At 42.7% G+C, this 14,068-nt stretch overlaps 1 protein-coding gene across 4 annotated transcripts in view; it reads left to right on the top strand.

The window, feature by feature from the left end:
* The window catches only part of FGF12 (fibroblast growth factor 12), a 120,854-nt gene that overhangs the window by 37,131 nt on the left and 69,655 nt on the right, over nucleotides 1–14,068 (top strand). For all 4 annotated transcript variants that reach the window (XM_018075024.2, XM_018075025.2, XM_029960803.1 and 1 more), the window contains exons 2-3: nucleotides 4,126–4,236; nucleotides 11,616–11,719. In XM_018075024.2, the coding sequence (XP_017930513.2) occupies nucleotides 4,126–4,236; nucleotides 11,616–11,719 (215 nt within the window). The remainder of the gene's footprint in view (nucleotides 1–4,125; nucleotides 4,237–11,615; nucleotides 11,720–14,068) is intronic.

The raw sequence follows: 14,068 nt of genomic DNA, 5'->3' as shown, positions 1-14,068 counted from the left end.
TGCTCTTCCCTTGTGTCTTCTGGAATCACCACATTTGAAGGATTTGCGCTTACTGCGTCTACAAAAGGAGAGGATCCACTGAGTTTTCTCCAGCACTTCCCAGCCCTCAACAGCTGTGTATGAGCAACCAGAACAGGCTCTTTAAATTAAGCATCCTAAAGTATAGCAGTATTGCTTATAAAATAGGGGTAAAAATGTCTCCTTGCCTATTGCATGGGAAACCTAGTAGCGTAGAGTCTGCACTGGGAGTACAAACTGCATGGAAATCTCTTCTGTTTAGTCAGTACTTCGGGCTCAAGGCAGCAATAAATCTTTCTTAAATCCATTCTGAAGTATTTGACTTTGTGTTTAGGGAAATACTAAGTTTTTGTTGAAGTCTTGTCCACATTAGTTTAGTTCCATTTCTGCAGGGAAAGTGCTCCTACAGCAAAACAGAAGCGTGTACAGAGGAGCCTGAGTGGGAGCAATAAGTTTATCCCAAGTGTATTATGCAGTATTGCTCCTTTAAAAGGAAGAGGATTTGAGTCCCCCTTGCCACACAGGGTTGAGGTTTAAGGTTGATTTGTGGTAAATTCTGTGAATTATAGAACAAAAATGCTCATGGAAGAGTTTTTCTTATCTGTGCTGCATTTTTTCTTTCATTTTTTTATGATTTGCTTCTTTCTCTTATTGATTATAGCCTAGAGCAGTATCATTGAGGAAAGTTTAGGCAAATAAAAGTATCAAGGTTGTGGTGTTTTATTTTATCCCCCCCCTCAGTGCTTGAATAAGCACTGTTAATATTGCCTGCTGGGAAGGGTGCTTCTCTTTTTTTATTGCAAAACTGAAAAGTTCTCCATCTATTTCATTGCCTTTCTGCTTCCTGTTCTGACTTATCAGGGTGTCCCACCATCCTTAATTACCAAGGACACCTACTGTTTTTTTTCTATAACCTGAGGTTTTCAGCACTATTGCTGCAGTATAAGGGATAGCAATGCTGGAAGAATGTGATAAAATTGCTCTGTAGATGGAAAGAATTGATGTTAAAATACATGATATGACAAAAGTAGGTCTCTTAAAAGTCATGTTCAGAGTTTTGCCTCTGGGCTAGCAGGAAAATTCCTTTCCAGTGATTATACAGTTCTGTGTTCAGGTAGTAATTCTGTAATGAGTGAGAAAGATGGGTAAATCCTTGTTCTGTATTAAAGTTGCCTTCACCTAAAATTTTGTCTGTAGGCCTCCCAGCCACTCTGCTTGCTGTATGAATGACAAATCCCAGTATCTCACTTTATGCCCAGACATAAGACAAGAGGTCCCCTGGTGGGAAGCAGCTACTCTGCCAGCTGTTTGTCACCTGCCTACCTGTTTGTGTTTGAGCTGGTCTCTTTGCAGTCACTGGAGAGATGCAGGTGGTTTTGGTACCCTATGGATCTGGCCTGACTTGCCTGTTGTTTTTTGGGATGCAAAGAGAGCCCAGTTCAGGTGTAGAGATGACTGTCCTATGTGAGACAAATCACCCACAGCCCAGGCAACTCCCCAGCCCTCTTTGGGTTAGAGCAGGGAACTCAGTGTTGGTTGTGCACCTCTCTGCATTACTTTGGTGTTTAATTCAGGTGGGTACCCAAAAGTGCAGCTGCTCACCAGTGTTTCTCTCCTGTGGCAAGTGACCCAAAGAAATGCAGAAACTGGGTAAGGAGAGGTCTCTGTGTCTCTGAAGTGCTTTCTGATCCTTTGGTGGCTGGAAGAGGCATTTGTCTTCTGGTGCTACAGGGCATCCTAAATGAGTCTGGCTGGGGATGCTCCTGCAGAAGAGGATCTGTGCAGTGAGGAGACACAGGAGCTCTGCTGGTGTCAGACTGCCTTGGTTGGGTGCTGTTCTGATAAACTCTAAAAATTACATAACACTCCTAATAGTGAGCAGATTTGGTCAGTGTTTTACTTGATAGGCTGTTCAGTAAAAGTGACAGAGATTTTCATGTTGTTCTAAAATGATTTGCATGATTGAAGTGTAGTTTGCGCTCCAAAAGAGGAAAGGGCCTTCTATCCTGTAGCTAAATTGTCTTCCCAAGAAAAGAGACAAGGTCAGGGTTATCTTATATCTCCACTCCTCTTATACTTGAGGGACTTTAAGACAAGACCCTCCCCCTTCCCCAGCACATCAGAAAGATGCAGCAGCATCTTCTAAATCTCTCCTTCTGGGATCTCTTCCATTTTGTGCAAAATATTTAAACATTAAAATTTAACTAGCGAGTAAAATTGAGGCTAAGATTCATTCAGGGACTCAAATGTAGGTGTCTCATAACATAAGAGTGCCTATTAGTGCCTTTACTATTGTGGTATTAGATAACAGGGAGGAAGGGGACAGGCTCGAGGAGGGTGGTGCAGTCATCTGTGCCTGAGAATACAGCTTTTCATATCCTCTAGTTTTGATGTGCTTTTCTAATGAAAAGCAAGTTAAATCAAGCTGCTGCATTCAACAAAATAGGTAATTCATTTAGGTAAGAAGAGAGCAAAACACTTAGCTCAATCTGAGTGTTAATTTGACATATACTGGCTTGACCAGGTAGCTTTTAGTAGATGGCCAGTACAATTGTACTTATTTACTGTCCCAGAGTTGAGTCTTGCTGGGAGAAAGCCCGCCTTCAGCACTCATTGCACTAAAATCACTTTTTTTAAGGCAGCATAGAAACCTGCTGACACTGATTTATAACAATGAAATAGTTCATAGCTTTTGTAACTATGAAATAGTACCTGACTCTCCCCCGGCTGGTGGAGGAGTTTTCTAAGCTGAAATCCTTTGCACCTGCAGTTTGTCAGCATCCGAGGTCCCGCTGCCATGGAGGATTTGTGAGTGCAGGAGAGCAGGCTGAGGGTTCCCTCCGAGGGGAGCTGTACAGCAAGACAGGGGCTCCTAATGGAAACACTTAACACGCAACGTGACCGCAGTTATATAACGACTATGGCTTATTAAACAGCCTCACTGGAGGCATGAAAGGCAGGAGGCTGGGGAGATTTTGGTATGCTACGCTGGACTTTTTCCTGTCCATTGAGCCAGCAATAACTAGGTCTTATTTATTTACTTTTGGTGGGTGGTCACATAAAACCACAACCTCCTGTCACACAAGGAGGATCTCTGTCATCCCAGCGTGTGTCTGCTCACGTGTAGCCAGCTCACTTCCTTTCCAGCAGCAATGCCTGTGACAAATTTTAAGACTAGAATGATTACAATTGAATTTATTTTTGACCGCTTAATTTGTGTTTGATAGGTAGGATGGCAGGGAGACAGGTGGTAAAGCTGCACACTTCTGTCATGTGAAGTTTAAGTTGTTTCTGCTTTTTTTGTGCTTTCCTTTTCAGCAGGAGGGTATAAGATATTGCAGAGTTAATAGGGAAGCCCCTAGCCAGGACATGGGTGACTCATGGTACACAGGGTTTGGGAAAGGACCCTGCTAGAGACAAAGATTCTCATCTACCAGGGTGTGGGGCACTCGGTTTCAAAGGGAGGACATGCAGGATTTTAAAACAGAGGTGTTTTAAGGTCCCCATAAATGCTTCATAGGTCAGTTTTGGAGGTGTCTTGCATCTGTTTCTTTTGGAATTTTGCTTCTAGAGTCCCACACAGTTGGACTCATGCAGCCTTATTTGACACTCTGTTACTCTGGGTTTAATTATACCACTATAATACCAGTGATTTAAATGGATTTTCATTGGCATAAAACTGGGACTGCATGATAGTGAATCAACCCTACAGAAAGCAGGGTAGTTGGCTTCACAGGCAGAATAAGAAACAACGGGCACATTCTTTGCAACAGTGCTAGGAAATACTCTTCTGAATAAGTGGCATATCCAGAATACATAAACTGTCTAAGGACAGTTTGGTAAGTAACTTTGTGATGTACCATAATCTGTTTCTGCTGCACCAACTATGCATTACGTTTTACCTGCGCATCTGATCTCAATTTTATTTGCCGGTACATCTGTGTGTATACGTGAATATTTTACATCCATACTTGAAAGGAATCACAGAAGGCTGTCTTACCTGCCAAACACTTCTACATTTACTCATGGCTTAATGGGGGAAAAGCAAGTGGGGTCTTGTGCTACTTGGTATATCTAATAATAATAATAATTATTATTATTTTGCAGAACCCCAGCTGAAAGGAATTGTGACAAGGTTATTCAGCCAGCAGGAATACTTCCTGCAGATGCACCCAGATGGTACAATTGATGGGACCAAGGACGAAAACAGTGACTACAGTAAGAAAAATTAGCCTGTTTTGAAATCCAGTTACAATCAAATGCATCACCTAGTGGATCTCACTTGTGCAGCTTCATTTTTGAAAAGATTGAATTAGGAGGAAGACAGCTGTTTTCTGCACATTTTTTCCTATCTATCCTTCCCCTTTAAATCTTGCCTGTATAATTTCATATGTTTCCTCTCCGATCTTCTTCCCTCCTGCCCCGAATCTGTAACTGCCATCTGGGTGGGGTGGAGAATAAAACCCATGATTTGAATTGCTGCCAGAAGAGAAAGGAGATTATATTTATACACATGCCACGTGGGTAAAGGATACGGGGAATTCTCTCTCCAAGGAGAAGAGGAGAAAATTGTTTTCACTATTTTATCCTCAAAAATTCAGCAAGCATCAGGAATTTCTGGGCTGGAGAAAAGCAGCTGTTCACTGAAGCCTCATGCTTTGAGGCTGGTGTAAAGGCTGAGGGTATTGAATGACCTTGTGAAAGGAGGTCATTTTCCAAAACCCTATTCAAAGGGGTTGGGTTTGTGCTGTCCAGCAAAAGCAGAGTCACACAGGTTTAAAAACTGTGCTCACATCCAGGAACTGTATTGGTTTAAATACATGCAAAGCAGTAGTCAATCTTCCTTTTGCAAAAGAAGTTATTTAGTCAATACCAAAACTCCTCAAAAGGTTAAAAAAGGTGTAGAGTATTTTCTGCAGCATCTCTGCATTTCATAGACATCAGATTGATGCTTCTGAGTGGGCAGTTAAGCTCAGAGCCTTGTTGCCACAAATTGCATCAACAGAGGAGGACTCAATTCTTGTGTTATTTTATCTTGTGTTGGTTTGAAGCTTCCTGTACCACTACTGAAGGATATCTAACATGGCCAGCATGGAAGGTGTCTTCCCAGTCATTACTAGAGATGAACAAAAGTTCATCTGTGTAGTAGGATTGTTGGAAGCAAACTTTATGTACTTAGTGAAAGGAGGAGCTGGCTGAATTTGGGGACAAATCTTACTCTGATTCAAAGAAGCTCCTAGTTGGATCGAAAGCAGCATTTCTCCAGTAAGACAGGGCCTGGGCTACAGGTGAGGGGTGTCTGTAGGGGTGCGACACATGTAGCACGGCGCTGACATTGTGCTTTGAATGTGCCCCTGGACAAGGGTGCAAGGTGGCTGCAAGGGGCTTCTTGCCCCATCCCCAAGAAACTGGCAGAGTGCTGTAGCAGGACCACTCTCTGTGGTGGGACTGCCCTGCTGCAGCCAGCCCAGGGCTGGGGTTCCATGCACGAGAGGGGCTTTGGGAAGATGGTGACTGAAATTGCAGATCGCTAGAAAGCCCTTGTGGAATGGCCCAAGAGGCTGCATCTGACGGAAACTTGGCCTGTAGCATATGCAAGTGGTCAGGTTTTAGTCCTTTTTCATATGCTGGTGTTGAACAAATTAAATACTGAGAATTGCAATGACAACTTCTAATTTATGTGGAGGCAGGAGAATCTGTGGACCTCCACACACACACATTTACTCTGAGGAACTGAGCAGGTCTCCTCCTACAAGAAGAGTCTGACCTTGTGATACTCTCAGGCAGACACCAAAACATGGGGTGAGTTCAGTGGGCTTTAGTGGGTGAGTAATGACCCAGTGTTGGGTTGTATTAGCTGCTTTTTCCTAAAGAAAGATGACATAGGGTGTTTTCAAGCTGCAGAAAATCCCATTGGAGGCCTATTTGTCAAAAACATGGGAAGATATGCTAGAGATGGCAGGGATTCATTACCCTCATCTATCAGGGAGGACTGAACAACAAAGTAATGGGCTTAAATGGGGGCAGAGATGAATTTAGGTAAACAGCTGAGGAGAATAAAGTGTAAGAGCAGTTCTGCAATATTTCAGGCTGACAGGGAGATGAGGGAAGCTGCTGCTGGCTGCATCTCACTGGGTGCAGGGGAACCTCCTGAGTTCCCATGGCTGAGGTTGGGCCCCAATTGCCCAAACAGCACTGATTTATATATGCTACCAGAAATGTTAGAGATGAGTTTGGCAAGGTGCCGAGTACCTGAGGGCCACTTCTACCCAGTCTTCTTACTTGGAAATAGATGGACTGAAGTGCACTTTTAGAGTGTAAATTTATCTGGTGAGATGGCAGCCCTTCCTCAGCAGCTTGGTGGGACAGGAGGCATCTTGCTGAAATGTGCCAAGCCACTGGCTCAAAGTCAGGGACTGTGTTGGCAAAGTTCAGACAAGTTTTTGGGAGAAGGTCGAAGCCAAAGAATTCCCCATCCCCTGATCTCAGGGCATCTCAAAAGAGGAAAAGAATCCAACCTGATAATATTTGGCTTCTAAAACTGAAATTAAGACTCTGCTTTATTCAACTTTCTAAAACTTTTTGCCACATACTCTCCTTCATAAATCTTCAGTTTGAATGAACATTTTATACTATATGAAAGTTCCAGTTACAGCTTCAAAACAAAATAATTTTTCACTTTGTAAGAGCCAAAATAAAGCAGACTGAGTTTTTTTCTTTTCTGTTCCTCCAAACATCTCCATTTTTGACCAGAAGAAAGTCAAAACCTGTTTGTTTAAGTGAACATCCTACAGATCTACTTCTCTGCTCTTTTCTGTTTTAAAATACTTCTCAAGAAGATTCCTGACCAGCCAGGTAAAAGTCCGTGCAAGAGCAAAACTCATCAAAGACTAGATAAATATTTCCCTACCCCTGGAGAGGGGCTGGTTAACTTGCATCCACTGGCAGAGAAGGGTGCTCTTGATGTCCACAGCACAGTCCTTTCCACTCTGGATGACCATCTATTCTACATGCAGAAGTCATCTTAGCACAATTAAATAGCTGGTGAACACCGTGTTCCATGCATTGTTTTGTGTTCTGTATCCACACACTGATTATTTAAATTAGCATTATGAAAGGAAGTATAATTTTCATGGAATACATTAGGTTGGTTTACTCTGGCAGAATAAATGTTCAGAATGAAACACGACGTGTCCCTCAGATACGTCTGATGCAATTAAAAGTTCTAATAAAAACCCAGTTATTTATACAAGATGAACTGCTAATATTTAAGCAATTTTTAAATTAATTATCTGGTGCCCATTTTATGTGTGTTCTCGAAGCTGATGGCATTTATTTTCCACCTCCTCTCACTTAAAGGAAAAAAAAAACCACAACAACTAGGAGCTAGGTTCTAATGGCATTTGAATGGGCATCCAGCCAGCTTCCTCTAAAACAGCACTTGGGACATCTGTTCCTTCTACCATGCCGTTAAAGGCACGCCATCTTAGTGTGAGCAAGGAGACACATTCTCTGGCTACTGGCATTGGGATATATGAAGGATTTTCTTTTAATTGGAATGCAATTTCATGGTGTGTGAATCCCCTGTTTGCATTCTTAGTAATGTCATTTGTGAACCTGAACTTAGGGCAGTACCTTTTCCTTCCAGCTGCAGTGATCTCAAATGGTTTTTCAGGGCTGACTCCCACTGTCAGCGCTTGTGTTCTTTGTTGCTCTTTCCTGGGCTGAGCCCCTTCGTGAAAGAAATTGGACTTCTTTGTTTGTCGTGCTGAACATCTGAAAATCCTTGGCAAATGGACAGTGCATAAAGGATGGGTGAACTGTACTGACCTGGTGGAAACAGCTCAGCATATCTAGGGTATTGCTTGGGGCTTTCCAGCCAGAAACACAAAAAGATTAAGGAGGATTCTTTTCCACCATCCTCCTTGGACCACACCTTGTATATGGCACATCTTTCCTTACTCTTCCATTTCTCTCATTAAGTTAGTCCAGACCCATAGTGAAATATGCATTCAGATTCTAGGTGATAAATTACCATAACGTAACAGTGACAACGTACTCATGGGTGTAGGACTGGAGGGTGCTAAAAGTAGTATCATCAACAACCAGGGTCAGGTGTAAATGTACTGATGGTTGAAAATGGGAAGACGTAATGAAGGAAAAGGGGCACGAATACTCAACATCTTAATTTTTCTCTCTTCTGCCCACGAAGTAAAAGAGCATGTCCATTCCATGAAGCTGCAGATGGCATAGAAAATGTGCCATTGTTAGTTTTTTTCTCTTTTTCACATCAGCACACCGTGTCCAGTTCTGTTCTACCACAGCTAGTCCTTTTCCACATCTCCAAATCTGCTGTTTCAAATTAATCAGACTTTTTTCCCCTCACAAAAAGTGAGACATCTTGCTTTTGAGATTGGTAGAGGGGTTTTCCCATACACACTCTTATATTCTTACAATAAACAGTATAAGCTTTTAAATCTGTTATAAAGCAAGATGAAATATTCATTTGGAAGCATGAAAACAAAGATGTTTCTAGATTTGAGTGCAGCCCTGAAAATTTACAAAATCTTGACCCAAACTGCTGGTTTTTAATAGAGGAAGACATTTGCTTCCTAAAATGTTTTGGCTGCCAGTTACCTATGTCAGTTGTGTGTCCTCATGCTTGCCTGCCCACTTGCTCCCCTGCTCTGCAGTGTTCTTGCAGGAAGTGCTTTGCCGTGATTGTGGGTGCAGCGGGGTCCCTGGGAGCTTGGGAACTGGCAACGGTCTTCCTGCTCTAACACAGCACAACTGGGTTGTTCCTGTGCTCCTTTACATGTATAGGTGGAAGGAGAGATTTGCAAACATGTGGGTGCTTCCAAGTGGAACTTCTCACCTCCTAAATCTGGGTATTGCCACCTTGCTGCCTAATGAATGCTTTGAGTGGTCTGTCACAGTTTTTCCATGCAAGACAAATTGGCTGTAGGGAATGAATGATGATGCCCATTTTGTTTCATTATTAGCAGTAATATGCTCCATTTTTCAGTAGGAGGAAAATATAGGAAAGGGGAATTGTTTATAGACTTGTTAGTTGCAAAAGATTTTAGACCTTCATGGTAGGGAAAAAGGGAGAGGTAACACTTGAGTAGTTACACTGGGGTGTGTTTGTCGTGTCTGGGGACAGTATCAGAGTAGCATTGTCTTTGACTCCAGTTGATCATGGATGAATACCCAGGCTAGACTGCATTTGCCGTATGCATCTGTTGACATTCTCCCATGAAATCACAAATGTGGGCACTGGCTTTAGTAAGACTTCAGCATATGCTTTGATGTTTTACTGAATATGGTGCTTAAAAGCACAAAAAGGGGCTGAGAGTAGGGGTTTTTTTCACTAGGCTTGAGGTGCCTCCCTTTTAGGCAGCTCACCGGGGGGAGTCATCCAGTCTTCTGTGGGAATTAAGTGAGGAAGAAATTGTATTCATGTGAAACTGGAATTCATGAATCCCCTTTTGGAGACAACCCTGACAACAGCTCAGCCAAGACATCTGGTATATATCTGGAGCAAAGTGGCTTTGTCTCCTGGGCTTTTTTCAGGTTTTACTTCTGAAAAGTTATCCGTCACTGACCTTTAAGCAAATCCACCAAGTATTTAGGTCAAATGTAACCTTTTCCATTACATTTCACATACACTTTGGGTTATGCTTTTTCTCTTAGAAATCATGGGAATCCTGGAACTTTGGTTTAGACTTTGTATTCTGAACCCCCTGACTGCAAGGAGAGAACCAAGCCATGGTGTCAGGGATTTTTTGTTCTTTTTTTTTGACTCCCTCCTATTTCCTTGTTGAATATAAACGTTCTGGAGTTTTTCTCTTTGGAAAGGAATTCAAACACACTTTTGTGTTCTTTCTCTGCAGTAATTCACACTGTACATGAGGTAGGTTCTTGGGAAGCATCCTATAGGTGAGATAAATCCATGCATTACCTGGCACGTGCACGTTGAACCAGTCTTTTCAGGTTGTGAGTTTAATGTTGAGCTTAACTCAGTTTCCTCCTGCCGTATCAGGAATAACACTAGCCTGACCTGTGAAGCTCTAGCATTTTGGATAGGCCATTTCAGCAAAAACTGCTTTATCCTGATGTTAAATCATCAGTGGTCCATCTCCCTGGGAAGGAGAGGCTGTGAGATGGCACAGTGAGAAGGAGTTTTTCCCACAACTGCCTTCTCATGAAGACTTTTGTACTGTGCTTGCTCCAGTGTGATGTGTCAGACATAAAACTTTGTAAATGATGTATAAAATCCATCAGCTAGAGGATGATGTCCTTAACAGTCAGCTGGAGAGTAGGAATGCTTCACTGCGTGCTCTGTCACTCAGCCTTTCCTCTGCACTCTGCCCATTCACAGGTCTCCCTTGGGCTCATTTGAACACCCCAAAACCCTTGAGAAGTTTTAAGCAGGCTTTTGCAAATGAGTGTGTTAAAAAGCTTGAGAAATGCTTCATGAACATGTCAGGGGCAGTCTGACCTCATGACTATGGAACCAGAAAAAATATTCTTTTTTCAGGGTGGTTGTGTGGGAAGAGATGTTGAGTGAAGTATTTCCATTATGTTTGGGCTTGTTTCTGCCTGACCCTGTGCCTGTCCTTCCATATCTTGAGCTTCCTGGGACAAGGTCTAGTTAGCTCTTTTTAAGCTGAAACACAAGGGGTCCTACCACATCTAAATAGTCTTGTCCTATAAATCTCAGTGGAAACAAAACCATGCTAATGCCTCAGTGCTCAGTCTATCAGTGCTGACAGTCCTCTCCTCTTTGAGTCCATGCTGTTAGAAATGTAGCAAAAACCTGACAGTACATTAATGTATATATTCATGGGAAGGGTCTTTCAATGAGATACAGGATCTATTGGGTGCGAGTCAAACAATGAAGAAATTAATTTTGAGGAAGTGGTTGCAATGCTTTAATCAATAAGACTGCAGTAAAATTGAATGTTGAAAGAACTTGTCCTCTTCTATCCTGTTCAGTGCTACTCCCGAATGAGGAGCAGAGTGCAGGTCATGGACTAGAGCAGTATCTCTTCCTGAGTTTCTTCATTCCCTTGACAGCTGGGGCCACATGGGCAAACACACAGTCAAGTTAATTTGCAACCTTCTGGCCATGGTCACTGTCTGTGTACTCTTTTAGCATATGGCAAATGCAAGAAAGTGTGACTAGGCTTAAATGTATTTCAGGGTGAACTAAACTAAATTGTACTGTTGCGTTTGCCACAGGCAAAGTCATGTGTATGTGCAGTACCCAGCTCAGCTGGCTTTTGGAAAGCCATCGAGATGCACTAGCTTGGGAACACGTATAAGCCCTTGGCATTGCAAAGGCAGTGATCAGACAGACTGATGGGTGTGTTAAGGCATTTGAGAGGCAGCCAAATTCAGTACTTTTAAAAATTCCTTTCACCATCAGCACTGTGGCTGCAGTCCTTTCCTGTAGCTGGAAGCAGGGTGTTTGATTCTAGTTCAGTCTCTTTGGGGAAGAGTCAGGAGTGGGGTGGGTTGGGCCTGGGGCAAAAGCAGCAGTGGTCATGCAGAGTGATATCTCCATAAAATTTGCTTTTCTTTTCCTTCCACAGCCCTTTTCAATCTAATTCCTGTGGGTCTTCGCGTGGTGGCAATCCAAGGGGTGAAGGCAGGTCTGTACGTTGCCATGAACGCTGAGGGATATCTCTACAGCTCAGTAAGTACTTTGCACTGCTGGGGTCCTGGAGTGGTTTGGTTTTGTGGGCAGGAGGAAGCAGGCTGTGCTGGCACTTGCAGCTTTTTCTGAAAACGGTCACGTATCACCAAAGCTTTAAAAGCAGGAGCGGGGGGAGCTGCTGCAAGGCCATGCAATATTCACTTTAAAGTGTCTCCATGGAGATTTGTGGCAATATTTCCTGACCTGTGAAGATACACTTTGTGTTCCTTTGAGTACGTACTTAATGTAGGTCATGTTGTAGAGGAGATGGTGTAGAGTTGGCTGGTTCTATTCTGATTTCGCATATATGAAATGGCATGGACTCAGTGGGATTGCTTCTGAGTTGCACCCAGATGACTGATCATAAATGGTGCCCCAATGGTTCATACTCTCTTTTTGACTGCAGTGTAAATCCACAGAAATACCCTGACTCCATTAAAATGGTTCTGGACTATTCTGTTGGCAGAATTTCCCTGCATTTGTGTGGTCTTTTTAATGCACGTGACAGATAAGTGAGGCAATTTTTACCAACTAATTTCCTTATAACTTTCTTAGATGGCATGAAAGGGCATGAGGTTATTCATAAGATTCTCATTTGAAGTAAGTAATTGATTTTCACAGTGAATAATTGATTTGGTGATTTATTAAATATGGCAGCCCTTTGCCAGAATTTTTATGCTTCAAATAACTTTGCTCTAGTTCTATATAGTAAAAAGTGATAGTTAATAATACTTTTCTCATTTCCAGAGTTATGATAGCTTTACAGTGTATAGCCAAGATTTTAATCTCATCTGCCTTTGTGTAAATTTACAATGCAGAGATTCTGCTCTTGTCTAGGCATTTACTTTGCTTTAAAAGTGTATGTGAGCATAGAAATGGGACCACTGAAAGGACAGAAGTTTGAGTTGTTCTATGCAATTTTTCCTGACTTTTACCATCCATCTTTGTTCCTGGTCAGTTTTGTACCACTCACGTGATTTGGACTTCCCCCTTTCCCTGGGGATGTTACAAAGCTCTGTCTCCCCATCAGCTCAGGGTAGGAAACGACAAGTGAATGTGTTAGTATGCCTGGCGAGATAGGTCTCGAAGCTGGCTGCTTGTCAAGAAGAGACAGAGAGATCAATCTGGATCTCTGTGGATGCCAGACGCTTCCTGTTCTTTCATAGCCCAGTAAACATAAATGACTGCTCCTAAATAAATTACATTGGTTTACTAACAATGAAAACTTCCTCTTTTTGTAAAGCTACCAGAGTCCTAAAGGTGATACCAAGTATGGTATGCATTGTGGGTGCTTCCCTCTGGGCACATCGTCAAGGGGGTCAGGACTGATGCTTTGGCCAGTTTGTGCAGTGCAGGACATAGCTCTGGCCCCGCCGCAGAGTTCTGGCTCCTTGTACCACCAGTGCCCTGTAAATGAGGACTGCAGGAAATCAGTGTGTGTCACAGAGCCACATCCAAGCTGTGGGTCTTCAGGTCAGCATTTTCTGAACAAATAGTGCAAGGGAGGGAAAGGTATGGGTCTTGGGCAAAAGAGGGAAGAGAGACTTGGAAATGTAATTTTTGACAGCTGAGAGATTAGAGATGATGCAGAGGAAAAGTATCTCTTGCTAGTAGTAGTGAGACACAATATAAAGGGTGGGAGGGGCATACCAAGAGATGATAAGCTGCAGGAGGACCGTGTTGTCCAGGAAACACATCTGCTAATCATATCAACTCCTAAAAGGCACCAGATCATACATGTGTTCAAATCTGGGTGGTTTAATGGGGCCCTCTTATTTCCAATGAGTGTGCCCCTCTTGAGTAATCGGGGAAGGCTGATGGGGAAGGATGCACCATGATGGCCACTGGTTAATGAAGTGAACCTCATTACATGCCACAGCTTGATGGCATTCAGATCTGTCTGAACTAATAAGAGTGAAACTATTCATTTCATCAACATGATCTAAGGTTTCATTTACAGTAAATGGATGATACTGGCCCATCTCTACTCCAGGGAGATGGAACTTTTTGAATACTTTTCTTGTGATGACTAGTGGATCTGTCTCTGTCTTAGAGCAGTAAATCAATGAATTCACTGTGCTTTGAAGCAGACTTTAGGGCAAGAAAAAAGAAATTTTGTGGATAAAGCCAGTTAGAAACAGGGAGTGTGGGTCAAGCCCATCATAACATTGAAGACAAGAGATGAGGAAACCAGGGTGCTTTAAAAGAACTGGGTATATCTGAGAAGAGCTTGACCTGTTTGGGCAGTCTCTTTTGGATACTGTAGCTTTTCTTATGTGACCAGGATCCCAGTCCAAGCCAAACTTTGGCATGGCTGTATCAGTCTGGAAGACTGTGCAGAGGAATTGC

This window comes from Manacus vitellinus, unplaced genomic scaffold (genome assembly GCF_001715985.3).
Source record: "Manacus vitellinus isolate BGI_N305 unplaced genomic scaffold, ASM171598v3 scaffold_29_pilon, whole genome shotgun sequence".
Classification (NCBI taxonomy): Eukaryota; Metazoa; Chordata; class Aves; order Passeriformes; family Pipridae; genus Manacus; species Manacus vitellinus.
This window is presented reverse-complemented; position numbering and strand designations above follow the sequence as displayed.